The 24,832-nt window shown below is 42.5% G+C and overlaps 1 protein-coding gene across 2 annotated transcripts in view; it reads left to right on the top strand.

Moving 5' to 3' along the window:
• The window catches only part of crppa (CDP-L-ribitol pyrophosphorylase A), a 149,296-nt gene that overhangs the window by 19,144 nt on the left and 105,320 nt on the right, over positions 1-24,832 (top strand). For both annotated transcript variants that reach the window (XM_084336385.1, XM_084336386.1), the window contains exons 4-6: positions 3,217-3,321; positions 3,646-3,691; positions 20,997-21,094. In XM_084336385.1, the coding sequence (XP_084192511.1) occupies positions 3,217-3,321; positions 3,646-3,691; positions 20,997-21,094 (249 nt within the window). The remainder of the gene's footprint in view (positions 1-3,216; positions 3,322-3,645; positions 3,692-20,996; positions 21,095-24,832) is intronic.

The following is a 24,832-nucleotide window of genomic DNA, read 5'->3' as shown; positions in this document are numbered from 1 at the left end:
CAAGCAAAGCCATTACTTTAAGTTGCAGGCAAGAAAGACAAGTCTGTGCACTGTCTCTGGTTTTAAAACTGCCCTGTTGCAGGTCAAAAAAAAAAACGATTTTTCGATTTTCTTTTTAATTTCGATATTCGATATCGATTATTAAAATATATCGCGATCGTTATCGTTATATCGCCCAGCCCTAGGTCAGCCCTATACAGCACAAGTACAATACACCATCCAACCAGAGTGGATAAATAAATGCGTGGAGAAACGGCTTAGTAAGGCAGCCTCAGCACACACACACACACACACACACACATGCACGCACGCGCTCACAGTATACGTGCGAAATTATTCGTTCCAGCAAAGTAGGCTTCTATTATTCAAATTACTTGTTTTATTAGGTATTACAGTAGTAAGTCCTCTAGTTTTTTGTTTTCTGTTTTCTGTTTTTTGTTTTAGTTTTTTGTTAACTTTCTTGTTACCACTTCATCCAATTGGACAGCACCTTGCTTTTTATCTTACTTGTTTTTTTTTCTTTTTTTCTTTCTTTTATATAGCTTCTCTCTCCTTGTACATTGTCCTTGAGTCTGAGAAAGGCGCTTCTCGCTTCAAATGAAATGTATTATTTATTATTATTATTATTACTGTAGAAAATGACATATTAGCATGACATCTCATTTAGTAATGTCAATACTAAACTGCGCGATTGGCTCTTGACAAGTTTTTCTTATTTCATTCATTTATGCATTTATTTATTCCTGGAGCATTTATTTATCCACTCTGGTTGGATGGTGTATTGTACTTGTGCTGTATAATGACAATACATTTGAATCAAATCTAATTTTGAGATCAATCGCAAATCGCTGTTGAATGGATCAGTATGGTGCAGATCCAATGCCGAACCTTTGAAGCTGTTTTACACATGGCACATTTTGTCACTGTTGTGTTTATTTTTGCCTGAGTAACGCCCCCCCGTTGATGACGGAGGACGGAGGAAGGTGGAACGTTGGTTATTTTAAATAGGTCTAAATGCGGGCTGGTTCGCCAGAAAGCACCAAGGTTCAGAGGCTCCAGAACGGAGCCTGAACCGGAGCCCTACGGGTGTGAAAGGGCTGTGAGTGATAGTGAGTTATCGCCAGTCACATCTAAAAATAATAAGCACATCTCTGGTAAGCATTCGATTTAAAGAGGTCCTCCTGTGCATGTGAGAAACTCAACATTGTACAGATTTACCAATGAAATCAACAAATTGATTAGTTGACTTATGACTATTTAGACAACTAAAAAATCCTTTAGTCGAGGACGGCCTTAGTGATTAGATAGTTTATTATATTTTATTTCACCACTACATCACTGTCCCTGTCTAAATGTACATTCTTTCCCCTCTGAAATACTTGATGGATGCAGCAATGATGGGATTGTCCAGGGTAGGACTTCTGGGATTGGGAGTGTTATGCAGTGTGAGTTCACCAATATGTAAGATGGTGCACTTTCAAAAGAGCATGTTCGAAGCACTACAGTTGATGCCATTATGATACGACTGGCGACACGCTATCCTCACATATATATATAAAGAATCGAAATTGAATTGAATAAAGAACTTTTTCAATTCCATTCGTGTGAGTTTGTGTCGCTAACTCCCATGTCAAATAATTTCTTTAAAAAGGTCTCAAATCATTTTCTGAGATTTATGCTCTGGAAAATAATTCTGTCATGCGGTGACAAAGGACTTTGCGGTTCCCCATACATCACACCCAGTCTCTAGAGTTCCTCATTGTTCCACAGATGTGCCAGAACCTGCAGGGTGTCATGCTGAGGGGTTTGCGGCTTGCGGGATGCTATCATTTTCACTATGCCTCGATTACGACTGAGAAACAGATGACATAATGTGCAGTGGCACACTATGGCGGATTGGTCTGTTGAACAAGACTCAAACAAAGGTTTTGGTGGAAATAATGGTACACATTTGAAAAAGTTAAATAATATGGCAATGCTTGACGTATAACCTGAGGATTTTAGTAATATAGAGGGTTTAACCGATACCTGGAAAATAAATTTCCCCACTGACGAAAACCCAAAGTACATTGATTCTTATCTCAAAGCAGGGGGGGGGGCTTACTGGTGAGACTTGGCTAGCTTACGCAGGCCTGCCTAACATGAATGTTGAGGTGCTGAAATGTTCCCCATTTCTTTTTTCAAACACTTCAGACTCTTCAGGGATTTGCTATTTGAACCTTGGCTCCATTAGATGGTGATTCAGATACCAGCGTTTCTGAAGGACACAGGAAGCCTTGAGCTATGACCTTAAGTATGTCTCCAATTGGAGCCCCATTTGTCTGTAGTTATTTTTATTCCTGGCACATGTGAATCTCACATTGTTTGAGAGCCCTGTTGGTTTTGGCTTTTGGGCTTTTTCTGAAAATGAGCTCAAATTCACACTACAGTGTCGAGGCCAGTGGAGGTGGGGAAATTAAGACGAATCTGCAGAGATGTACAGTAAACGATGGTGTGTGTGAAAGAGAGGCTTAGGGGAGATTGAAAGTGTGTTTCCCCCCTTTCCCCTCCTCCTCCCCTCCTCTTCAGTCCATCAAAAGTGGGGAAAAGTCTAAGGTGTCTTGTCAGGTTAGCACTGTAGGACATGTTCGTGAAAAATCTGCCAGAGCGGCACATTTGCAGCTTGACGTCCATTGAGGCTGGCAGAACTTAGGAGTGAAAAGACAAAAGGGGAGACACTTTATCCAGTCCCCAGTGAGGGGCTTTGTAGCAGGGGAAAATACTAAAGGTTAAATTACCGCAGCACCAAGACTGTGTTACTCCTGTCATTTGTCTCCTCTGTTCCAGGGTCCCTGAGAGAAAAGCCCCCTCTCCCTTTTTATAGCTCGATAAAATATTGCCCACGTATAAAATCTCAGGTAGCGTGATTCTGCCTTTGTAGTCCTGACTGTCTTAAACCTCATGAGCTCATCGCCTCGACCCAAACTTCTATGTGATCTAGGGAGACTGCAATCTGATTCAATCTGAGGTGTCCCCAGTGCCCAACCCTCTCGTAACCCCCCCGTCAGACTCGACGGTTTCACCTCTCTTTGGCCAGTCTTCTATTTGTCCCATGTAGAATTCTCCGATCCAACGTTTGGGGAAATATGAAACTGAAAACCTGAAACTATTTGGATGCACCAGCGCTCCTTGTCAACAGTCCTCAACAACCCTGTGTCTCTTGTGTCCTGTTCTTAGTGCAGCGAGTCAGACTTTGAGTTTGGCACAGAGTGCCTCCATCTGGCCCTGCAGTACTGTGGCACCAATGCCAAGCTCATTGAGGGCCCGCCAACATTATGGAAGGTGAGCTAGCCTGGGGCCCGGTTTGGGGACAGTGTATCTGGTGACATTATGCTCGCACAGCTGTACGGTCATTACTGGTTTATCATACAGGCACAAAGAAAAGCTCGGATATCAAAAGTTACGAGTGATGGTAGAGAAAGGGCAAATTCCTCTGTATCCAGACCCGGATGTTCAGTAATAACTATGAAAGCAATTGTGTTATGTTATATACTGGATCTATTATGTATCTGTATCTATTTTCTATTATGTGTACTGTATCTAAATGTGCTATGTACTGTATCTGAACTGTAGTGTAATGTTAAACCAAGTGGATTTGTCCTCTAGGTGACCTACAAACGTGATCTGGCTGCTGCAGAGTCCATTGTCAAAGGTACTTTCCTTTCTCATGCATTTGACATTATACTACACCCAGCAGTGTACATACAGTATTTAGCAGATTTTTCATTTCATTTCACTGTGCACAGACACAATGTATACGATTACATGAATAAAGGCAGGTCATAATGGTCAACAATGAGCCACGTAAGGACCTTTAGGGGTGTTTTTGACTCTCTTTGACATCGTCTAGCTTTAGAATTGAGTGAAAATAGTCTCTCATTGTCCTCAGAGGAAAATATGCTTTGTAGTGTTGTTTAGGTTTGTCAGAAAGGGATGGGTGTATGCAGTCTGTGAACGAGTCACGACAAGGAAGGACTACACAAATGAACACATCCCTACATTTCACCCCTCAAGCACCTGGACCAACAATTACCCACTTGGCGATGACATAAGGCAGGGCTGAACAGTGCGAGATATATGTTGCACATGCTACAGCAACATTGGTCTGTGCGATGAATGGATTTACTTCAGTAGCACTGGTGCGATAGGCATTCGGTTCATATCGATACTCCTATTTTGAAAATCCTGTGGCAGGTCTCATTTCCGCCCAAGCGCAGCTCCAGCCATAATATCTATGGCTCCGGCAGCTAACAACGTTTGGTTTATATCGATACTCTTATTTTGAAAATCCTGTGGCAAGTCTCAGTCATTTCCTCCCAAGCGCAGCTGACGGCAGCCCAACAACAATTTTACGACCAGGAAATAAGTGTCCCTGCCTGTTTTTCCCCGCAACGCTTCAAATGCATCTTACATGCTTTGCATCCTCACCAAAACTAACTAGTTAGCTGCTACCGGTAACTAAGCTAAGCTAACCCGGCTCAGAGGCAGAGAAAACAGGCGGGGGAGCCTCTCTGTCCCTCTCTATACGTCAGTATTTACTTTACTGAGGATGGCCAGATAATGTTGATATTTAAACATCCGCAACGGGTCAAATGCATATAACATGCTTTGCAATCCTCACCATTCCGCTATGCCCACGTCGCGTTAAAGACCGAAATTAACGTTACGTTAGCGTAAGCTAACTAAACTAAGCTGATCAGAGCCATAGAGAGAACAGCAGAGTGAGGACTGGGGAAGGGGGGGGAGGGGCATTCTCCCTTCTGTGTGTGTGTGCGTGTGCGTTTGGAAAGACCAGATGAAGTCAGGAGTATAGTATATTTATAGTAACTGTACTGAGGATGGACAGATAATGTTGATATTTAAACATAAAAAATACAATACATCAAAAATGTATTCATGATCATGCAACATAAAACAATTGTACTAGGAATGGTTTGGGAGAGGAAGGGGTTTTAGGTTGTGTGTTGTGAGTTCCAAAAAAATTTACTTAAAGTTTAAAGCTCAATATATCAAAACGTGGCACTTTATAATGAACAGGAGGTCTATTTGTATTAAAAACTAGAATTAGAAAAAATAGATTGTTTTTCATTTAAATGTTTGGAAGAGCTAAATATTTCTTTTTCAAATAATATTTTCATTACCTTTTTTGAGTTGATCTAAATGTTACTGATTGTGTTAAATGGGCTCATGATATCGTCTCATATCGATTGCAGGCACCTGCATCGTATCGTGGCAGATATCGGCAAATATCGTATCGTTGTCCAAAGAATCGATATCGTATCGTATCGTGATGAAACTGGTGATTCCATGCACTCTTAGTAGAGTCCATACATCCAACACCAAATCCCATAATTCCTTACACGGACCTAACGTGTCTGGCTGTGTGACGTCAACTTGTCAGCATGAAAATGACAGCCAAACATGGCACTGCAACTAAATAACACAAATACAATAGGCACATTTGTGACTGTTACAAATATAACACGTTTTATACTTGTGCTAGAAGATTTTGGCCTGTGCTACAAAACTATCAACCTCTGTAGCACCAGTGCTATGTGCAAAAAAAGTTAACGTACAGCCCTGCATAAGGAGCACAATGATTATACCAGGGGAGGAAACTAACTTTTTGGCTTACCAGCCAACTGGCGAGTATATGATTTTTTTTACCAGCCATAAATAAATCGCTAATTGTGATAATTACTTCTTTGTATGTCTTCGTCTAAATTGATTTTCAATCATAGTAATAATCACACCGTGTCTCTACTCTTTAAAATATTTATTACCATAAAACATTAATAAATTTCTCTACTCTTCACAATATTAGCATAAAACATATATTAATCACACCGTCTCTACTCTTCAAAATATTAGGATATCACATATTAACATGAAAGAGGGAACTATTCTGGACTGGGTTGGGCTGAACTGGGCAGTGAAAGATGCTGGGCTGGACTGGGTTGGGCAGGGAAAGTTGGGCTGGTCTAGGTTGGACTGGGTTGGGCTGGACTGGGCTGGGCAGTGAAAGAACCAAGCATTTCACTGTAATGTAATAGCTAAATAAAACAACTTGAACTTAACTTGTTACATTTGCACTCTGGTTGGATGCCAAACGTATTCTGGTTGTACTGTACTTGTGCTGTATGATGACAATACATTGGAATCGAATCTCATGACAACGCTAGGGGTTCAGCAGGTGTATTCTGTATGACAACATCACCGTTGTGAAGGGCGAGTGATGATATGGGGGGAAACCCGGTAATAATTCGGTAATAATAAAATGTCACTCGGCTGCATTTAAGCAAAGCCTCTCAGTATAGTCCACTATGTTGAACGCGCGTTATGGTAGCTTGTTACATGCTAGGTAGCTAGCCGGCTAATGCTGGTTGACTTGAGTGAGCCTCACGCCCACTTGTCATTCTCATCCGACTCGAAGGAGACGCGACGCGTGCTGTTGTTCGCCCCCATGTCAGACAGACTGCACTGATATCCGAAAGCGACGACTCTACATGCAATTATTTTCATCCACTGAGGTGTTTTTGTCTACGTTGTCAAGCCGGTGACAGGAGTCTGTAGGTCCGCGCGCAGTGATCTGTCCACTTCCCCTAGATGGGTGGCATCTTCTAGAAAACGAGTGTTCATTGGAGGAGCTTGGAGCGCAACGATGATGTTCATTGGTTATGGATTATTATGAGGCGCAAATGGGAGGAATCATAAGGGGGGAGTCAGAGTTCGGCTTGTGCCAGTGAGCGAATCAGCAGATTGCAGAATGATTTTTTTGGTTTTGTTTACTACTCGCCAGTGTGGCGAGTGTTCTTCATGAATCACTCGCCAAACTTAAAGAATACTCTCATTTTCCTCCCCTGGATTATACCCAGAGCCTTTTTGTGAATGAATTCATTGTCTGTCTTCGGGGGATGTGGCAAAGAAGCTCCTAATCCCTATGTTGTAGATGTGTCCAAGTAATCAATTATGTTAATTTAGTTAATTTGTCTTTTTTGGATTTAAAACATTTTGTTGAACTTTACAGAATATTATATATATATAGTAAAAGTCGTCAAAGTCTGAACAATCAATTATAGCAATGCAGAATAAACAACAACAATAATCTGGGGCTGCACTCACAACCCTACCAACGTGCCATTAATAAAGTAAGATGCAGTGAGCAGGGTGGACACCAGAGCCAACTGGTACCTCTGCTGGGGTGGGGCGACAAACTGCATCTTTCACTGAAATCCATCAGCGGCAGTGGCTATAAGCAAGAGAAACCCAATGCAGGTCATACCGTGGCTGACCAGACTGTGAGGAATGCAAATGCACAGGCAGTAAGGGGGCTTTCTCACTAACCATTCGGGGTCGAATCACAGCCCGATCGCACCCAAAAAGGGTGTGTCCGTCCTACTGAGAACGCTCCCCCCCCCCCGTCCCCGGGGACGCTGATTAGCTCCAAACCTGGACCGCTGAAATAGGTGGTTCCGGGTGCGCGCCAGTGGGAGCGGGGGGCGTGGTGTGCGAGCTTGTACCAAAACACGGGAGAGGCTTGCTGTATCAACTTGCTGACACACACAACGTCATTACTGTAATGCTTTCATGCTTGCTTGAATTTTGGGCAGATAAAAACATACAGCAACAACTGGACAATACCCATGGCAATTTGGCGAGTTCAGACCTCAACCAAACAAGCATGTTGAGCCTCACGGCTGAAAACATGAAGCCACGTTACAAGCACAAGACTTCCCTGGCTCGCATTAGGCCTGGCAATTTTTTTGCCATTGCTATGTCTATACATTGGTTTCTTGTTCGAATGCATTTATTTCTATTAGACCAGTGGTGCCCAACCAGTCGGCCGTGATCGACCGGTAGATCAATGACATTCAATATAATTGCCGCGAGCGAGGGGCTAATGTTAGCTGCTAACTAGTAATAAATAGGCTAAGCTAACTAGCGTTAGCTTAGCGTTAACCCTGGAAAACGCTCAAAGCGGACTCCACGACACCAGTTCCATTCATGAGAAAAGGGGGGTGGGTTATATTGACAAGGCTTGACAACAGATGTTCAAATATAACTTCATATTTATTGGTTATTTGTTTCTTTATATCAGCATCCAGTTTCCACCACCGTATGTTAAACTCTTCCTGTGTTGATGTTAGAGCGTGACATCATCGCTACGGCAGCTTACATGCTCAAAACGCAAATCGTAAACAAAACCCAGAGCGCACCAAGACTGCAGTGTGTACGCAAACTAGAGGGGGGAGAGGGAGGGGGGAAGTTCGCACCCAAGGACTGAACGAGGACGGAGCGGAGCTGATTCGACCCCGAATGGCAGTGAGAAAGCCCCCTAAGTGGAAGAAGTCGGTATGGCTGTAAGCAGACACTAGTAGATAGTGGTGCAAACAAATGGAAAGCCCTGGTCGTCGCAGAGGTGATTAAGATGGACTTCACCTGCCGGCTCTGTGGAGCCACAGACGCAGATCTCCATCACATTCTGTCAAGCTGCAAGATCCCCGTAGCACAGGGCCGTTACAGTTGGTGACACGACCACATTCTGAAAAAGCTGGCAGAGGTTCTGGGGACCAAGAGGCAGAAAGTAAACAAGGAAAGCTCACTGAATATTCCCTGTCAAATCCAGTTCCTCAGGCGAGGGGGGGGGGGGCGAAGAGAAGAAAAAGGACAGCGGTCCTAACATCAGAAACTAAATGAAATATGGCGGTCCCACAAGAGCAGGCAGCTCAGGTTTCCAGCCAAGATCTGCAGCACATCTCTTCGACCTGACATTTATTTTTGTTGTAATTTTATTTAACCTTTATTTAATCAGGCAAGCCAGTTAAGAATTGATACTTATTTACAATGAAGGCCTGACAAGAAGCAAGAGACCTCTTGAGGGATGGGGGTTAAAAGGGATTCCTTCCATGGTCCAGGGAAGCCAAAAGAGTCCTCATCAAGCTGACTGTGCCTGGGGAGGACAGGATCGAAAACCGCTCTTTAAAGGAAGAGATCTTAATATTAGAGTGAGTAAGTCTGTAAGTACCATGAATGATATCTCAAAGTGCACATTATGGAAGGTATTCTGTCCCGTTTGTGAGTGAGTGAGTAAGTAGGTCTCTGAGTCCCTTGAATAAGGATTGCTATGAAATGGGCTGTGCACGTTTATTTGATTTGATTTGATTTTATTTTATTAAGGATCCCCATTAGCTGGTGCGACAGCAACCAGCTAGTCTTCCTGGGGTCCACACACAAAAAAACATACAAAAACAATCATTATTGCAAAAACAAAATTATTAAAAGTCAGTACACACAATGCATAATGAACCTACTGTAACAATTAAGATAGCTAAAATTACATTAGTGTAAAACAAAAACAAAAAATTACTTTACAGTGTTAAAAACAATTTAAAAACAATTTAAGATTCTTTTTAAAAGTGAATCTACTGTAAATGCAGCAGAGGTTCCGAGGCAGGCCATTCCAAAGAGTTAATGCTCTAAAAATAAAAGATACATTTTTTATGTTTGACCATGAGAGGAGGAAAGGAGGCCAATTGATTTTGACACTGACCTCTTCTCTAGCACCATAATCAAGCCAAACATAATGAGATATACAGTATCACATGATATTCTTACAGCTTTAGTTTTGTTTACGATAGAAATGGAGTAAACATGACTGCGCTACGTGAGGTGTATGCAATTGCCAATACATTTAGCGGCCAGTTCATGTCTTCCTGGTCTGTCAACAGCACAGATCCGGGAAGGTAAAAGCAATTCCTTCTCCCCAACGTATTTACACGAAACAACCTTTGCATTTAGATTCAGACTGGGGCAAAATCCATAATCACATCCTTAATGTTGTTATTTATAGCAAACTAGAACCTGGGAGCTTCTATCCCCAGGCCATCAGGATGCTCAATGACAATGACACTATGTAACAACCCATCATCTACACTCACTGCACACACATCCACATGTGTACACACTCACTTTAAACAAACACTCACCTTACCACTCACTTTACTCACTTTAGACACTTTAAAGGTCTCTTATCTTATAAATGGCCTTTTCCAGTGGTTTGCATTGTTTTCTAGCAATGTGGGGTTGTACCAACACTGACTAGGTGTGAAATTATCATTCAGGCGCATTCCTCCAGTTCAGCTGAGACAAGATCCTCCCCCACTAAACCAAGCCATTCTGAATTTACGTCAATCTGTGACGTGTAAGAATAGTGATCTGCGTAATCTCAGCTCCTTCTGTGGTTGTAGCCACCGCCCACAATCAGCAATTCAAGGAAGTTAGTCTAACATTGAAGTTATGACCAAAACGGAGCGAGTGGAAATAATGCGGAAGTGGTTTCCCTGTCAGACACTTGCACTTCCCCAAAAGAGAGAAAAAGAGAGGGAGGGGTTGAGACAGATAGAGAGGGAGAGACAGATAGAGAGATAGAGAGAGAGGCTCATACGCTGCGACTCTCGGAGCGATCTCTCCTCAGCTCTCCCCCTGCTTTAGTTTCTCTCTCTCTCTCTCTCTCTCTCTCTTCCCCCCCCCCAAAGGTATCTGCCAGTCTCTCTCTCTCTCTCTCTCTCTCTCTCTTCCCCCCCCCCCCCCAAAGGTATCTGCCAGTGCAGGTGGGTGACTGTCACTCAAAGCGCATTGCGAGTATGGGCAGAGCCCAGCCAAAAACAGCTTGGATTTTGTAAGGGGAGAAAATGGTGCACCAAAGTACTTGATTAAAAATACAAAACAATGAATTTTATTGAAAAAAACCTTACAGATGTGTTCCATAGACTCTCAGGAATTGTGCAAAATTGCCCAAATAGTGAAAGAAATAGCAAAATAGTTCCCCTTTAACACATTGGGTGCCAGCAACGAGAAATCTCGTTGTTGGCCGCCATGCATTGAGTGCCAATGACGAGGAAATCTCGTTATTTAATCGTTATTTCTTTTATTAGCGATATCTTCATTTTTCATCCATCCAGCCTCACGTTATCATTGGGACTGGCTCTGACCTCGAAAAGGGCAAATACCGCCCCCTATCGTCTCCCGGATGGTATTGCACCCATTGGAGTCAATGGAAATGCATGAAAAAAAAAACTCCGGATTCCACATTTTACTTCTGAGCCATGTAACCTGAGACTATTGCATTCATTGAGGCAACCGAAAGCAGCGCAGATTATCTGTTTCGAGGTCTAACGTTAGATCAATAAACGCGATCGATATTTGGAATGTCGATCAGGAATTGGAATAATCTTTTTGCAGAACATCTGATCTGAGGTAAGGAATCAATTTTACCAGTATTGGGTTAATCAGAGTTTTTTTTTCACAGCGTTCACAACGTGTCCCCTATGTGTGTATGTGTGTATATGACGTTAGCGCTGACCAGGTCATGGATAATCGATTTTTCAGCCCGCTTCTGTAGCGTGCATAAGTACACATATACTATCGATAATCTAGCGTTAATTTGAAAACGATTCATAAATAGGCCGAAAAATTACAACGTGTTTTGTGTATTCCACTAAAGAGCTATTATCGCAGATTTTTCTGGAATCACTAGAAATCTTCAAAACGGTATAAAACGGAAATGTACTGATGAAAAAACAATCCGTTTAGTACATGTTGACTGCAAGCAAGTCATTGATAAGCGACGGTTGTATTAGACACATAGCCATAATTTAAGATATAGTTTATGCGTTCGCAAATATCCCCGTCTTCTCATTGACTAAAGCGCTGGCACTCAAGCGATAAATAGCGCACCCCCTGCTGGCAATCAAAGTGTTAACACACTTTATATTTATCTTTTTTTTTATCCACTTTTTCTCCTCCTGTTTTTCTGTGTTTTTCTACCATCCCAATTTAGTCGTCATGCCAATTCCCCCCTCCCCTTCCTGGTCGTTGCTCGCATGTGCCCCCCACTGGTCGGTCTAGGGAGGGTTGATAGATACTATCACATGTCCCCTCCGATACATGCGGAGTCAGCCAGCCACTTCTTTTCACCTGCCAGCGCGGACTCTCATTGGCGAGGTCACACTACCCTCGCCATCTCCCTTCCTCGCTGTGCAGGTGCCCTGACTGACCTGTAGGAGTCGCTGTTTACAACGACCAGATTACCACCCACCGGCTTCCCTCCCACTGACTCTGCCAATTGAGCCAGTATGACGGCCGGCCAAGCCAGAGGCAACGCTGACAGCCGGATTCGATACCAGTGTCTCTCGCGTTGGTGATGAGCGCTTAGTCCGCTGCGCCACCCAGCCGCCATATCTATCTATTATTAAAGATATTTGCACTACATTCATACCTCCTTTGCACCTTACCCTAAGTTTTGTACCTCATCTAATTTCTGCATTGTACCTCACTGTTACTCATTTTAGTCTGTATTGTATTATGTATATTGACTGAACATTCCTTTACTTACTTCTTAATAACCTTTTTTTTTTTACTTACTTTTTTACTGTTTTCTTTACTCTCAGGGGCTCATACAGAAACAAGCATTTCATCATAAAGTATTCTGTATTTTATTATGACAATTAATAAACAAACTTGAAACAAACTTGAAACTATATGCAGCCCAATGTAGGTTTTAAGCATTACATCACACGCAGGAGTGTGTTATAGGAATTAGATCATGCCTAGGGGTGGTTGTTAGGCCCGACGCGCAGCAGAGGGTTGTTAGACCCCCCTAGGCATGATGATCTAATTCCTATAACACGACTACAAGTGGTGTAATGTCTTTTATACAATGGCCGAATTCACCCAACCTTATTGCTATAGAATAAACACACAGTAATTGAAGCATAATGGAGATTTATTCACAAAGCCATCCACAGAGAAAGTAGATCCACTAGTAGACACCAGAGGGAGCTCCACAAACCATGTTAAACCCAGATAGACAGTACTGCTACATCTTTTTTTTTGTATTTTATTTTTTTATTATTTTTTAAACAAACATAAACAAACATGACAACACATGATAAGATATACAAGCATTATTTGTCAGTGCACATCCAATGAAATGAAATCACATTTTATTTAATTGTCTTATATAGGATATACCCTTAATACCTGTTATCTAAAAACCTACACACATATGCTCCAGCTCGTACCCCCCCCTTCCGGACCCCCCATTGGATAATCCATCCATTTTCCCTCGCTCCTAACCAGACATTACCATTATATGCTAGCTTTTATTTTCTCCACCACTTCTAACCACAGTGTCATTTTGGATTCATTGAGACCCAAAATTCTTGCTGTAGATATTTCTTGATAGATCACATCGAGATATGTAATAATCCAGACCTTTCGGCAAATTTTTTCCGGTTGGAACCATCGTGATGCTATCAGCTTTTTAGCCACTGTGATACCCAATAAAACCAATCTCTTTATCTGTGGATGTACTGCCCACTCAAAAACATCATTCAGCAGTAGTACAGAGGGGTGTACAGGTATATTCCAAGTTAAGAGGTTTGATAGTTGCTGGGTCACCTCTTTCCAGAATATCTTAACTGGTGGGCAGTCCCAGTACATGTGCATAAATGTCCCCTCGTCCCCATTTGTACATAAGGAGCATTTGGAGTCTTGTATAAGACCCATTTTTTCAGTCTTATAGGAGTCAAGTATGTCCTGTGAATATAGTTAAGATTGATTTGTTGATGGTCCGGGTTCCTTGATGTGAATCGAATATTTGCCCAGGCTGCTTGCCAATCAAAGTCGCTTTCCTGGTCTGGTATATCCCTCCTCCAGACAGAGTCTAGTTGGAGGGTTTCATACGAGGACGTTAGTAATTGATGATAAAAATCTGAAACAAAACCACTCGATGTCTCTCTTTCATAGAAGAATTTGTGGTATCACCATTACAACGAAGGCCTGCAACTTTAACATTAACATCCGGTGTGTTATGATCAATTGACTGAAGTTTAATCAGGCCTTAATAAGGCTTTAAAAAAATCAGCCACATCTAAATGTATGAGCACAACAAGGTTATTCTAATATTTTAAATAATCACTCCACTGATTTAGAGATTGGCACAATGTAGCTCTAAAAGTCTCTGTTTTTCTCTTTTACCTCTGTATTCAATTTTATTTTAGTGGTTTCTCCACGATGAGTTTTATTTTAGCTCTGACTCCCTTTTTTTTTTTTTATCTTTCATTGTTTTCTATTTTTCTTCATTTTTAAGGTGTTAGTATTTGTCTCCAATCTTTTCCTTTTTCAGATGTTTCCTACATAAGTTAGTAGAAGGTTCAAATGAATATATCAATGAAGGTATACTTTTTTTCATTTTTCATAATATTGTTAGTACATTAAGGGAAGGCGCAAAACCAAAAGCGACATTCTATCGAATTAGAATGAAAGTGTTAGATCCTATGGCAATTAGCATAGGAAGAGTAGGATTACAAAGCTCAGTTTGGGCAATCCGGTGGCCTAAGGGAGGGAGTCATACATGTAGGATGTGTCTATGGGACACAATCCTGTATGACTCTCGGTGGGAGGGGAGGGAATGGGATTTTTATATGTATGTTTTTAAGCTCGGCTCTCAACGGGACCTCACTAGTTGGATGTATATCTATTGTTGCCTCGCACTCCAGAAGCATTACCAAAAACTACACTACAACATGTATAGATTATGGCTAGTTTGAATATAATGATATGGAACACTGGTGGGATAAATAAACAACACAAACGCAAAAGCGTTGTCACACTGATGAAAAAAGAACATGTGGATGTGGCTCTACTAAGCGAAACGCACATTTTAGAGAAAGACATAGATACGTTAGCGGACAACACATATCATAATATTAGTCACTCTTCTTTTGGTACAAGAACTCGAGGTGTAGCCATAGTCGTTAGACGTAAGTTGAATATTGAATTAAAGGGAGTATGGTCTGATGCAGATGGTCGTATAACTATAGCTATGATTGTACACAATAACAGGAAAATAGCGTTGACAGCGGTATATGCCCCAAATTTGTACGAAGAGGGTTTCTTCTCTACACTAACCAATGCAATGTTAGACCTTCCTGATTACTCATTTATAATAGGTGCGGATTTTAATGCCATTTGGAATCCAAGGATGGACAAATCTTACCTCGCCTTTTCCAGCGAACAAAAGAATTCATCTAATGCATTAAAGGATTGGTCGAAGATTACAGGTGTAAATGACTTATGGCGATCACTTAATCCCACGACCCGAAAGTACTCTTGTCGATCTGCGAGACATAACGCATTATCAAGAATAGATTATGTCTTTGCATCCCCGAGACTATTTGGTAACTATGAAGTGGAAATGATACCCAATGCACTATCAGATCACTGTTATTTACTCCTAAAAGGAACATTTGGTATACTATCTTCCCGAGCCCCAAGATGGCGATTTAACTCGATGCTGCTTAATAACAAGGAATTCATTACACAACTCAAAGAAGCTCTTATAGTATTCCTACGGGAGAATGCAAACTCGGTGCAAGACCCCAGAATAATATGGATGTCGGTAAAGGGAATGATCAAGGATTTCACTGATAGCTTTTCCTCCAAAATGCGCAAGAATCAATGCAAAAAACTATCTGAATTGGAAACGCTTTACTCAACGTTATTTAATTCTTTAAAATACAACAACTCAACTCGACTAGAAAATCAAGTTAATGTACTAAAAAAAGAGATCAATGCCATATACAGACAACAATCGGAAATACAAATACGTAGCACAAGACAACAGCAGTATTCCCAAGGTTCTAAACCTAGTCACCTATTAGCCATGCGATTAAGAATTAATGCAAAATTTGCAGATATAACTACCATTAGAGCACAACAAGTACTTGAAACAGACCCTGAAAAAATAAACGATACATTCAAAGAATTCTACTCCGACTTATATAAATCAGAAACGACCTTCGATCAAAACAAAATGGACACATATCTTAATCAAATTATTCTCCCTAAACTTTCAGAGGATGCCGCTAAACAGTTAGAAACACCGATCACACTAGATGAAATTAGGGAGGCCATATCTGAAATGCAAAGTGGTAGGGCTCCTGGAAGGGACGGTATCCCACCAGAAATGTACCTCTCTTGTTGGGACATAATTGGACCCTTATTACTAAATATGATTTTATACTCAGTTAAGGAGGGGAACTTCCATAAGAATGACAATATTGCACTCATAACAGTCCTCCTTAAAAAAGACAAAGACCCCACAGAGTGCGGTAGCTATAGACCTTTAAGCCTCCTCGGAACCGATATCAAACTGTACTCTAAGGTATTAGCCATCAGACTACAAAAACATATGACATCTTTAATCCACCCGGACCAAACTGGCTTCATAAGAGGTCGCTTGATCACCGATAACATAAGACGATTACTACACGTACTAGATGCCAATAAGGAAGACAACACACCTAAGGCGATACTGTCCCTGGATGCAATGAAAGCTTTTGACAGGTTGGAATGGTCGTATCTATGGGCAGTATTAGAAAGGATGGGGTTAGGTAAAGGATTCATCGATATGATTAAAGTATTATACAAAGACTCATCGGCCATGATTACAACAGGTACAATCATCTCCAAAATCTTTCCGGTATCACGCTCAGCCAGACAGGGTTGCCCTCTTAGTCCCGGACTATTCGATCTATCATTAGAGCCTTTAGCACAATATATAAGACAATCCCAATCCATAGAACCAATTATAATCAAGGGCACACAACACAAAATTAGTTTATATGCGGACGACGTAATACTGTTCATGCAAAACCCCAACACAGCATTGCCTCATCTTCTCAAGCTGATTGAGGACTTTGGAGATCTATCGGGATTTAGGATAAATTGGCCGAAGTCGGCCTTCCTCCCACTTAACGCCCCTGCAAAAAGAAATATAACCATCCCAAAATCAAGATGGACGTCCTACCCAGTACTGCTACATCTATACATTTATGACATACCAGATTTACAAATACAGTACTGTTTTTTTAGGGTAATTATGGTTTATTTACATTGAGGTTCTGGGGTCACGTGGAGTGTGTTATACGAAATACCCGCCCTCCACCCCACCTACCAATCTCCTACCTACCAACCTCCTCCAATGTACAGTTTCTTCGTCAAATGTGTATACTCTCTTTTTTAGACTCTTGTATCACAAACGGTACTGTATTTGTAAATCTGGTATGTCATAAATGTATAGATGTAGCAGTACTGTGTATCTGTATGTCATGTATGTCATGTTATGATGCATTGAAAATGGGGGACCCTGATGTAAACAAGACGAAAGTCTTTCTCTGGTCTGCATCCCCTTAACACTTTGAGCACCACTCACGGCTTTTCTCGGGTTTACGACCCGACTGTTGAATGCCACGTCACGGCTATTCTCGGGTGTTTATTTTTTTATTAGCGATCTGAAATCATATTGCATCACGCGAGCCTACCGTTGGAGATCCAGGGACCGCCGGCGATCAGATGTGAAAAAAGCGCCCCCTATCGTCTCCCAGATGGTAAATCACCCTTTTGGAATGGACTCAATGAAAGTGAATGGGAGAACGGATTTCTGAGTCCACATTTTACTTCTCACTGATGCAGCCGGGGTCTACCAGAGTTCATTCTGGAGCCTCTGAGCCACGGCGAATATGGGTTATACTGTACACACGATGGATCAATACATTTATCGATTTTTTTCGAATGGCGATCGGAAATTGGAATAAACCATTTGGATACCATCTGACCTCAGGTAAGGAATCTATGTTATCAGTGTTAGGATAATCAGACTCGTTTTCACAGAGATATAAGAGTTTATGTGATATGTGATATGGCTGTTTTGACTGTAAAAGCCATGAGGAAATAACAGCAGCGATTATCAGCGCACGGCACGAGCGTGCGTGCGCACACATATACTATCGATCATCTAGCGTTTATTTGAAAACGATTCATAAATAGGCCGACAAATGACGACGTTCTGGAATATTCCAGTAAAAGGCGATTATCATAGGCATGGGTTGTTTTTCCCCGGAAAACGGGTGATTTTCAAAATGCTATCAAACGGAAATGAAGCGATAAAAATACAATCTGCCTTTGCCAATGTTGACTGAAAAATGAGTCTTTGATAAGCGACGGGCAGATTAGACACATAGCCATAATTTAAAAGATAGATTAGGCGATATTAACGTTACCATTGGCCGTGGATGGTGGCACTCAACAGGGTCAATAGGAAAACACGGCCCGGCACTGAAAGTGTTAACAATTGTGTGTATTGAGCCGTACTGTATTGTACCCATTCTGCAATCTGGTAATACAATTTCCAATCAATCAATCAATCAATCAATCAATCAATCAAATAACAACCGGTTTGATTGATTGATTGATTGAACATTTTACTAGGTAAATTCACTGTGCTTCTTAAACAAGATGTAGCAGTACTGTATCTGTATGTCATGTATGTCATATTATGTTATGATGAATTGAAAATGGGGGACCCAGATGTAAACAAGACTAAAGTCTTTCTCTGGTCTGCATCCCCTTAACAATTGTGTGTATTAAGCCGTACTGTATTGTACCCATTCTGCAATCTCGTAATACAATTTTCAATCAATCAAATCTGACAAAAAAAACATATTTTTTCTTTTTCTTTTTTTTCTTTTGTTTCACAATGAGTCATGACAAATTAATTACATAATCCATGTGTATGTAACAAACTAACATATTCCAGTTTACTGTATCTTTTTTGGAGGATTCGTTCAAAAGCTATTCATACTTCCATTTTTCTATCTATGGCGGATTGATTCTGACAGAAAAAATTAAGTAATTCGGTTGTGGGAGGGATCTGGGGTCACGTGGAGTGTGTTATACTAATTAACAACCGGCAACTTCACTGTTTCAGCCAATCAGAATCAAGACATTTGCATGCCATTGTATAAAGTTTGTTATTTCAGTGCATAACGTCGAGCCACAATGTTAATATTTCCTCTCATAGTCACTTCAGCAACAGGTAATTTCCAAACTTGGAACAGAAGGCAGAACAAGGCGACACAGAGGGATAGACTCCAGAGCAAAGTTACCAGACAGGCCACAACTCTTTGATTACACCGGAATGAAAACACTTTCTTAAGACATGCCCCCTTATGAGAGCCACCTATTATTAACCCTTTCACTGCCGCATGACCAAACGGTTAACCCTTTCACCGCGAAAATTCACAGAAGGTTAACCCTTTCACTGCCACACAACAGCCGACCGTCGGTTGTGTGATAGTAAAGGGTTAACCTGCTGTCGTGTCGCAGTGAAAGGGTTAACTAATAATAATTGATAAAAACAAGTATGTGTTCCTTATGTTTTCAGCTAATGCTATGTTATTATTCCTTTTACCAAATACTATGTAAATTAGCAATGGAATCTTTTCTCCCCGCTGAATCGTACCAAACCGAAAACCATGACCCCAAAACCACGATATGAACTGAACCGTGATTTTTGTGAACCGTTCCATGGCTCGGCCAAACTGAGGACAAGATATCTTAAAAGTAATGGCTGGATTGCCATAAAACCTCACATGCACATTCATGACCCCAAGAGGAAGACATGTATTGATTTGAGTGACCCTGCAACCTTTCCTCTGGCACCACCATAATGGATTCATAGTCTGGGTCTGTTGAGACTGGCAATATCTGCAGCTCTTGTTTCTGTCATCTACATAATAAAATGTGTAATGTCAAAGTGGGGAGATTAGTAGGCACTCTACTGAGTGCATTCTTCTAGTTATAGTATATACTGTAGCATGGAAATTGTCAAAGCCCGGGTCTGTTGAAGTTGGCAATGCTGGATTACTTTATTGCTGTATTTGTTGACATGTAGATTTGGAGGTTCTGCTGAGAGTGGGCGTAGAGGAGGGTGGGCCTAGAATGCTGGAATTCACTGTTGAGCCTTCTTGATGTGAAACGAAACATCTTATTAAAGCGTTTCTGATATTTGATGCATTTGCTAATCCAGCAGGCTGATCAGGCAACGGTTAAAAGAACACGCCAACATTTTGGGAAATTAGCTTATCGTCTTCTCCAGAGAGAGACAAGAAGATGGATACCAGTTTCCTCTCTGTGCGTTCAGTAGAAAGCTATCTGGCTGGAAGCGGACATGACCGGTTAGCCTTCGGGAGAGGTGTTAGTTGGACAATGCCTAGGCTAACCGGTCATGTCCGTGTTCCTTTAAAGCAGAGAGTGACTTGACTTGAACATTTACCAAAGCTACCAGCTAAATGGAGAGTGATAGCGATGCTAGCCTTCAGGACGTTCTTATTTTATTGAATGGCATTTTACAAAAGGTTGCCACTTTCTAATAATAAGAGTACAATATGGATATACTGCAAAGCATACAGTCGATACACGGCTGTACGCTACATCCAGACATGCGCGGTAACTAGGGATGCACCGATCCGATATTGATATCAGCCCCGATATGACTAAAATAGCTTGATCGGGTATACGTTTAAAAAAAATTTAATAATAATTTATTGGATTTTTTTAAAATGTATTTATTTATTTTTTTTATAATTTTTTTAAATAATAATATAATATAATAATAAATAAAATAATAAATAAGAATTCAGTACATTTATATCTGTGTTAATTTGTTACATTTTGTTTCACTAAGTTAAGAAAGTAATGTTTTAAGTCTAGCCTGATGTTGCCTTGCACAAAAGAATGATCCCAGTCTCTTCCACACAGTGAGGCTTACAGTTTATTAATTGAACAATGGATCGGTACTCTGTATCGGCCGATACCCAAAGCCCAGGTATCGGTATTGGGATTGATAAAGTCGGATCGGTGCATCCCTAGAGGTAACATGACCAAAAAGTAATCTTTCACTCCCAAGGCATTTTAATAGCAGCCTGCTCATGCTCGTATGAATGGAACAGCATCCTGTGTGTTGTTTTAAGATTATGTATAAAATCATCCTGTTGTTAGAAAGATAATTGTAAGGCTGGTATGCAGTGAACCGTGCGTTTCCTCTCTTTCAGAGACGCTCTCCCGGTCGGCCTGTGTTATCACAGGTGGGTCTGTACAGGCCACGGTGCTCGCCAGTGCACTCCAGAAGGCCATGGGAGCCCTGAACATGGTACGAGTATGACGATTGTGATGATGATGATGATCAAGATTGCCGATTGCTGATGAGTTCCTCATCAGTTTACCATGTGTGTCCCCCTTCACTATTCCCGTCCCCCGTCCACTTGCATCCATGTTCCCCATAAGCCCATGTGAGCTCCACTTGGGTGGCCCCAGTGGTAAGACTTGCCATCTGCGGCTAGACCTCTAATGGGGCTTGTCTGAGACATGCATACCCTTCTCCTCCTTCTCTTCTTCTTCCCCTCCTCCCTCAACCCCCCTCTCCTCCACCTCTCACTCCCCTGCATGAAGGAAAGCAGATGGCACTAATATTTGCCGCGCCGTGGGAATGAGCTTGATTAATTGAGTGTTTAGTGATGGGTCCTCACCTCCTCCCCGTGGTCCAGTCAGAGTTGACGAGCTCCCAGTTTCCCACACTATCCTCCCCCTGCACTGCGTGTTTCTGAAGGCGCTTGGAGGCTTCTCGTTTGGCCTGCACCCAGCTTCTGGAGAGATGCAGGGGTAGGCTTCTCGTCTGGCCTGCACCCAGCTTGTGGAGAGATGCAGGGGGTAGGCTTCTCGTCTGGCCTGCACCCGGCTTCTGGAGAGATGCAGGGTTAGGCTTCTCGTCTGGCCTGCACCCAGCTTCTGGAGAGATGTAGGGGTAGGCTTCTCGTCTGGCCTGCACCCGGCTTCTGGAGAGATGTAGGGGTAGGCTTCTCGTCTGGCCTGCACCCGGCTTCTGGAGAGATGCAGGGTTAGGCTTCTTGTCTGGCCTGCACCCAGCTTCTGGAGAGATGTAGCGGTAGGCTTCTCGTCTGGCCTGCACCCGGCTTCTGGAGAGATGCAGGGGTAGGCTTCTCGTCTGGCCTGCACCCGGCTTCTGGAGAGATGCAGGGGTAGGCTTCTCGTCTGGCCTGCACCCGGCTTCTGGAGAGATGCGGAGGTAGGCTTCTCGTCTGGCCTGCACCCGGCTTCTGGAGAGATGCAGGGGTAGGCTTCTCGTCTGGCCTGCACCCAGCTTCTGGAGAGATGCAGGGGGTACAGTTGTCACTGGTTTGGATTTTGGTGTTGGCATAGTGGAGGGGGTAGAATAGTCTTCAAATTACACAACAACCTTTAGGAATTATGGAAGACTATTGAGTGTCCTAACGTAAGGGAAAGATGCTATTAGAATAAATTCAGAAACCTATGAGAAAGAAAAACATCAAATGATTTGTGATTTTAAATGTCACAAATAGCTGGTCAGAGGGCGGCTAAGTGGCGCAGTGGGCAAGGCGCTCGCCACTAACGCAGGATATGCTGGTATCGAGCCCAGCTCTCGCCGTTGCTACCGGCTTGGCCGGCCGTCATACTAACACAATTGGCAGTGTTAGAGGGTGGGAAAGCCGGTGGGTGGGGATTGGACGTTGTGGACAGCGACTCCTACAGGTCGGTTGGGTGACGCCGGTGCGGCGGAAACAGGAAGTATCGGGGGCAGCGTGAGCCTCCCACGTGTTACTCCTCACCACTGCGAGTTCGAGCTGCTGCGGTGAAAAGATGCGACAGGCTGCCTCCTTGTGTACCGGAGGGGACACGTGATGCAAGGCTTCTATCCTCACTACAGCCGACCAGTGGGAGGCATAGTCTAGCAACGTTCAAGACAGGGGAGGGAAGAATTGGAAATACGAAATTGGGATGGGAGAAAAATAGAAAATGGGGAGAAAAAGTGGATAAAAAAATTAAAATAGCTGGTCAGATTTTTTTTTTATCTCTTCTCAATACATAATAAAAAAAAATTGCTTCAATACGGTGTATCAAAAATGTACATTCAATACAGTATACAAATGTGCATTCAATAGTGTATAAAAAATTTAGATTCAGTATCGTATATCGAACTGTTAAACTGAACTGTAGCGTTTATTCTCCTTCTCTCCTTCTCTTCCCTAGGCCGTTCTGAACCTGGGGGACGGGGAATTATATACAAATACATTATCATGTTTACAATCATCGGCATAGATGCTTTCTTCATGTGAAATAATGAATATTTGAAGTATAAAACGCTCCTCCCTTGATTAATCAGGTGAAATAGCCAGAAAATGGTTGTCTCTTTAAACGTGTAAAAGAAATGGAACAGCGGCCTGTCACAGTATGTTTAGAATGGCAATTTTCCCTGCTGTGTTGGAAGAAACAACAGTTGCTATGCACAAAACAATGGTTGGTAATTGCTATGTGTTGACACATAGAAATATATCAGCAAACATTTTATAACTTGGTGTTTTATTCCTTTTTTCTTTATCCACTTTTTCTCCTTTTTCTATTTTTCTCCCATCCCAATTCCACTGTGCCAATTCTCCCCTCCCCTGTCTTGAACGTTGCTCCCACTGGCCGGTTGCAGGGAGGATGGAAGCCTTGCATCACGTGTCCCCTCCGATACACGAGGAGACAGCCTGTCACATCTTTTCACCTGCCAGCGCGGACTCTCATTGGCGAGGTGTAAAGTGTGGGAGGCTCACACTACCCCCGCCATTTCCTGTCTCTGCTGTGCAGGCGTCCCAACCGACCTGTAGGAGTCACTGTCCACAACGTCCAGATTACCACCCATCGACTTCCACCCGCTAACTCTGCCAATTAAGTTAGTATGACGGCTGGCCCAAGCCGGAGGCAACGCCGACAGCCGGATTCGAACCTGGTGTCTCTTGCGTTGGTGACGAGCGCAATGTCCGCTGCGCCACCCAGCCACCATTTGGTGTTTTATTCCTTTATCTTTTACCTACTCTACCACTGCACCGAAATTAGGCATTTTCTTTTGAATGTGGTTACCAATGGTTACAGGCAACCATGTTGGAATAAAGAGAACTACAGAAACATTCTGTGCAAGGCCGCTATTGAATTGTGACCTCGGCTCGATATCGAAATTTGTATAGAATCTGAAAATGTGTATCGTTGCACCCCTAGAAAGCATCATCCTGGGGCGAAGGGTTTAAATATACAGGAATGAAAACCCTGACCTCAACATTGTGAATATCCTCATTAATTTTGAAAAAGTCACATCTTCTAATATTGCACCTCTGTTGCAGTTTTCTCTCTGTTCATGCATTCCCACTTATTCATTTCCAGCAGTGACCCTAAGGCTTTCATATCATCCACACACATGGCTGCGGTGTATAGAAATGTATTTCCTGGATAATCCCAATGTAAACATAGACCCTGGGTGTAGTTGTCAACAGAGGGGCAGAGACTGGTGGAGGCATGACACGTTCCCATGTTCCTCCTCCATCTAAATGGCTCGTCCTCCTTTCAACTTGCTCCAAGTCCTTCATCAGCGGGTGTCAAACAGGCGGATCTTGGGGGCCCCCGGAGACGGATTGGGGTCTATGTCGGCCTCCTTGGAACAGCTGATTGGAAACATTCCCTCTTGTGCTCTCCGGTGGCCCTAGCCATGTTTTCCGGTGCACGGCACGTGTGTCTGGGACTAGACACATCCTTTTGAGGGGTGCTGGGAGAGGGGGGTAGGATGAAAGGAGATTGGACGGAACAGAGGATGAGGAATTAGCTTTGTCCCAGTGCCATTAGAGAATCTAATACAGGGATAAGGGAGGAAGGGCTGCTCAAACCCGGATGAATTGTGTGTGTGTGTGCAGGTGGAGGATTTGGCAGCGTGTGTCCCACACAGTAAGAACACGAGCAGGGGATTCTCTCAGCAGGATGTGATCTGAGAGTGGAAGCTGAAGTAACACAGAGATGTTATGTGTTATGGATGTGTAACGTA

The sequence above is a fragment of the Notolepis coatsorum genome (assembly GCF_963971535.1).
Source record: "Notolepis coatsorum genome assembly, chromosome: 19".
Taxonomy (NCBI): domain Eukaryota; kingdom Metazoa; phylum Chordata; class Actinopteri; order Aulopiformes; family Paralepididae; genus Notolepis; species Notolepis coatsorum.
This window is presented reverse-complemented; position numbering and strand designations above follow the sequence as displayed.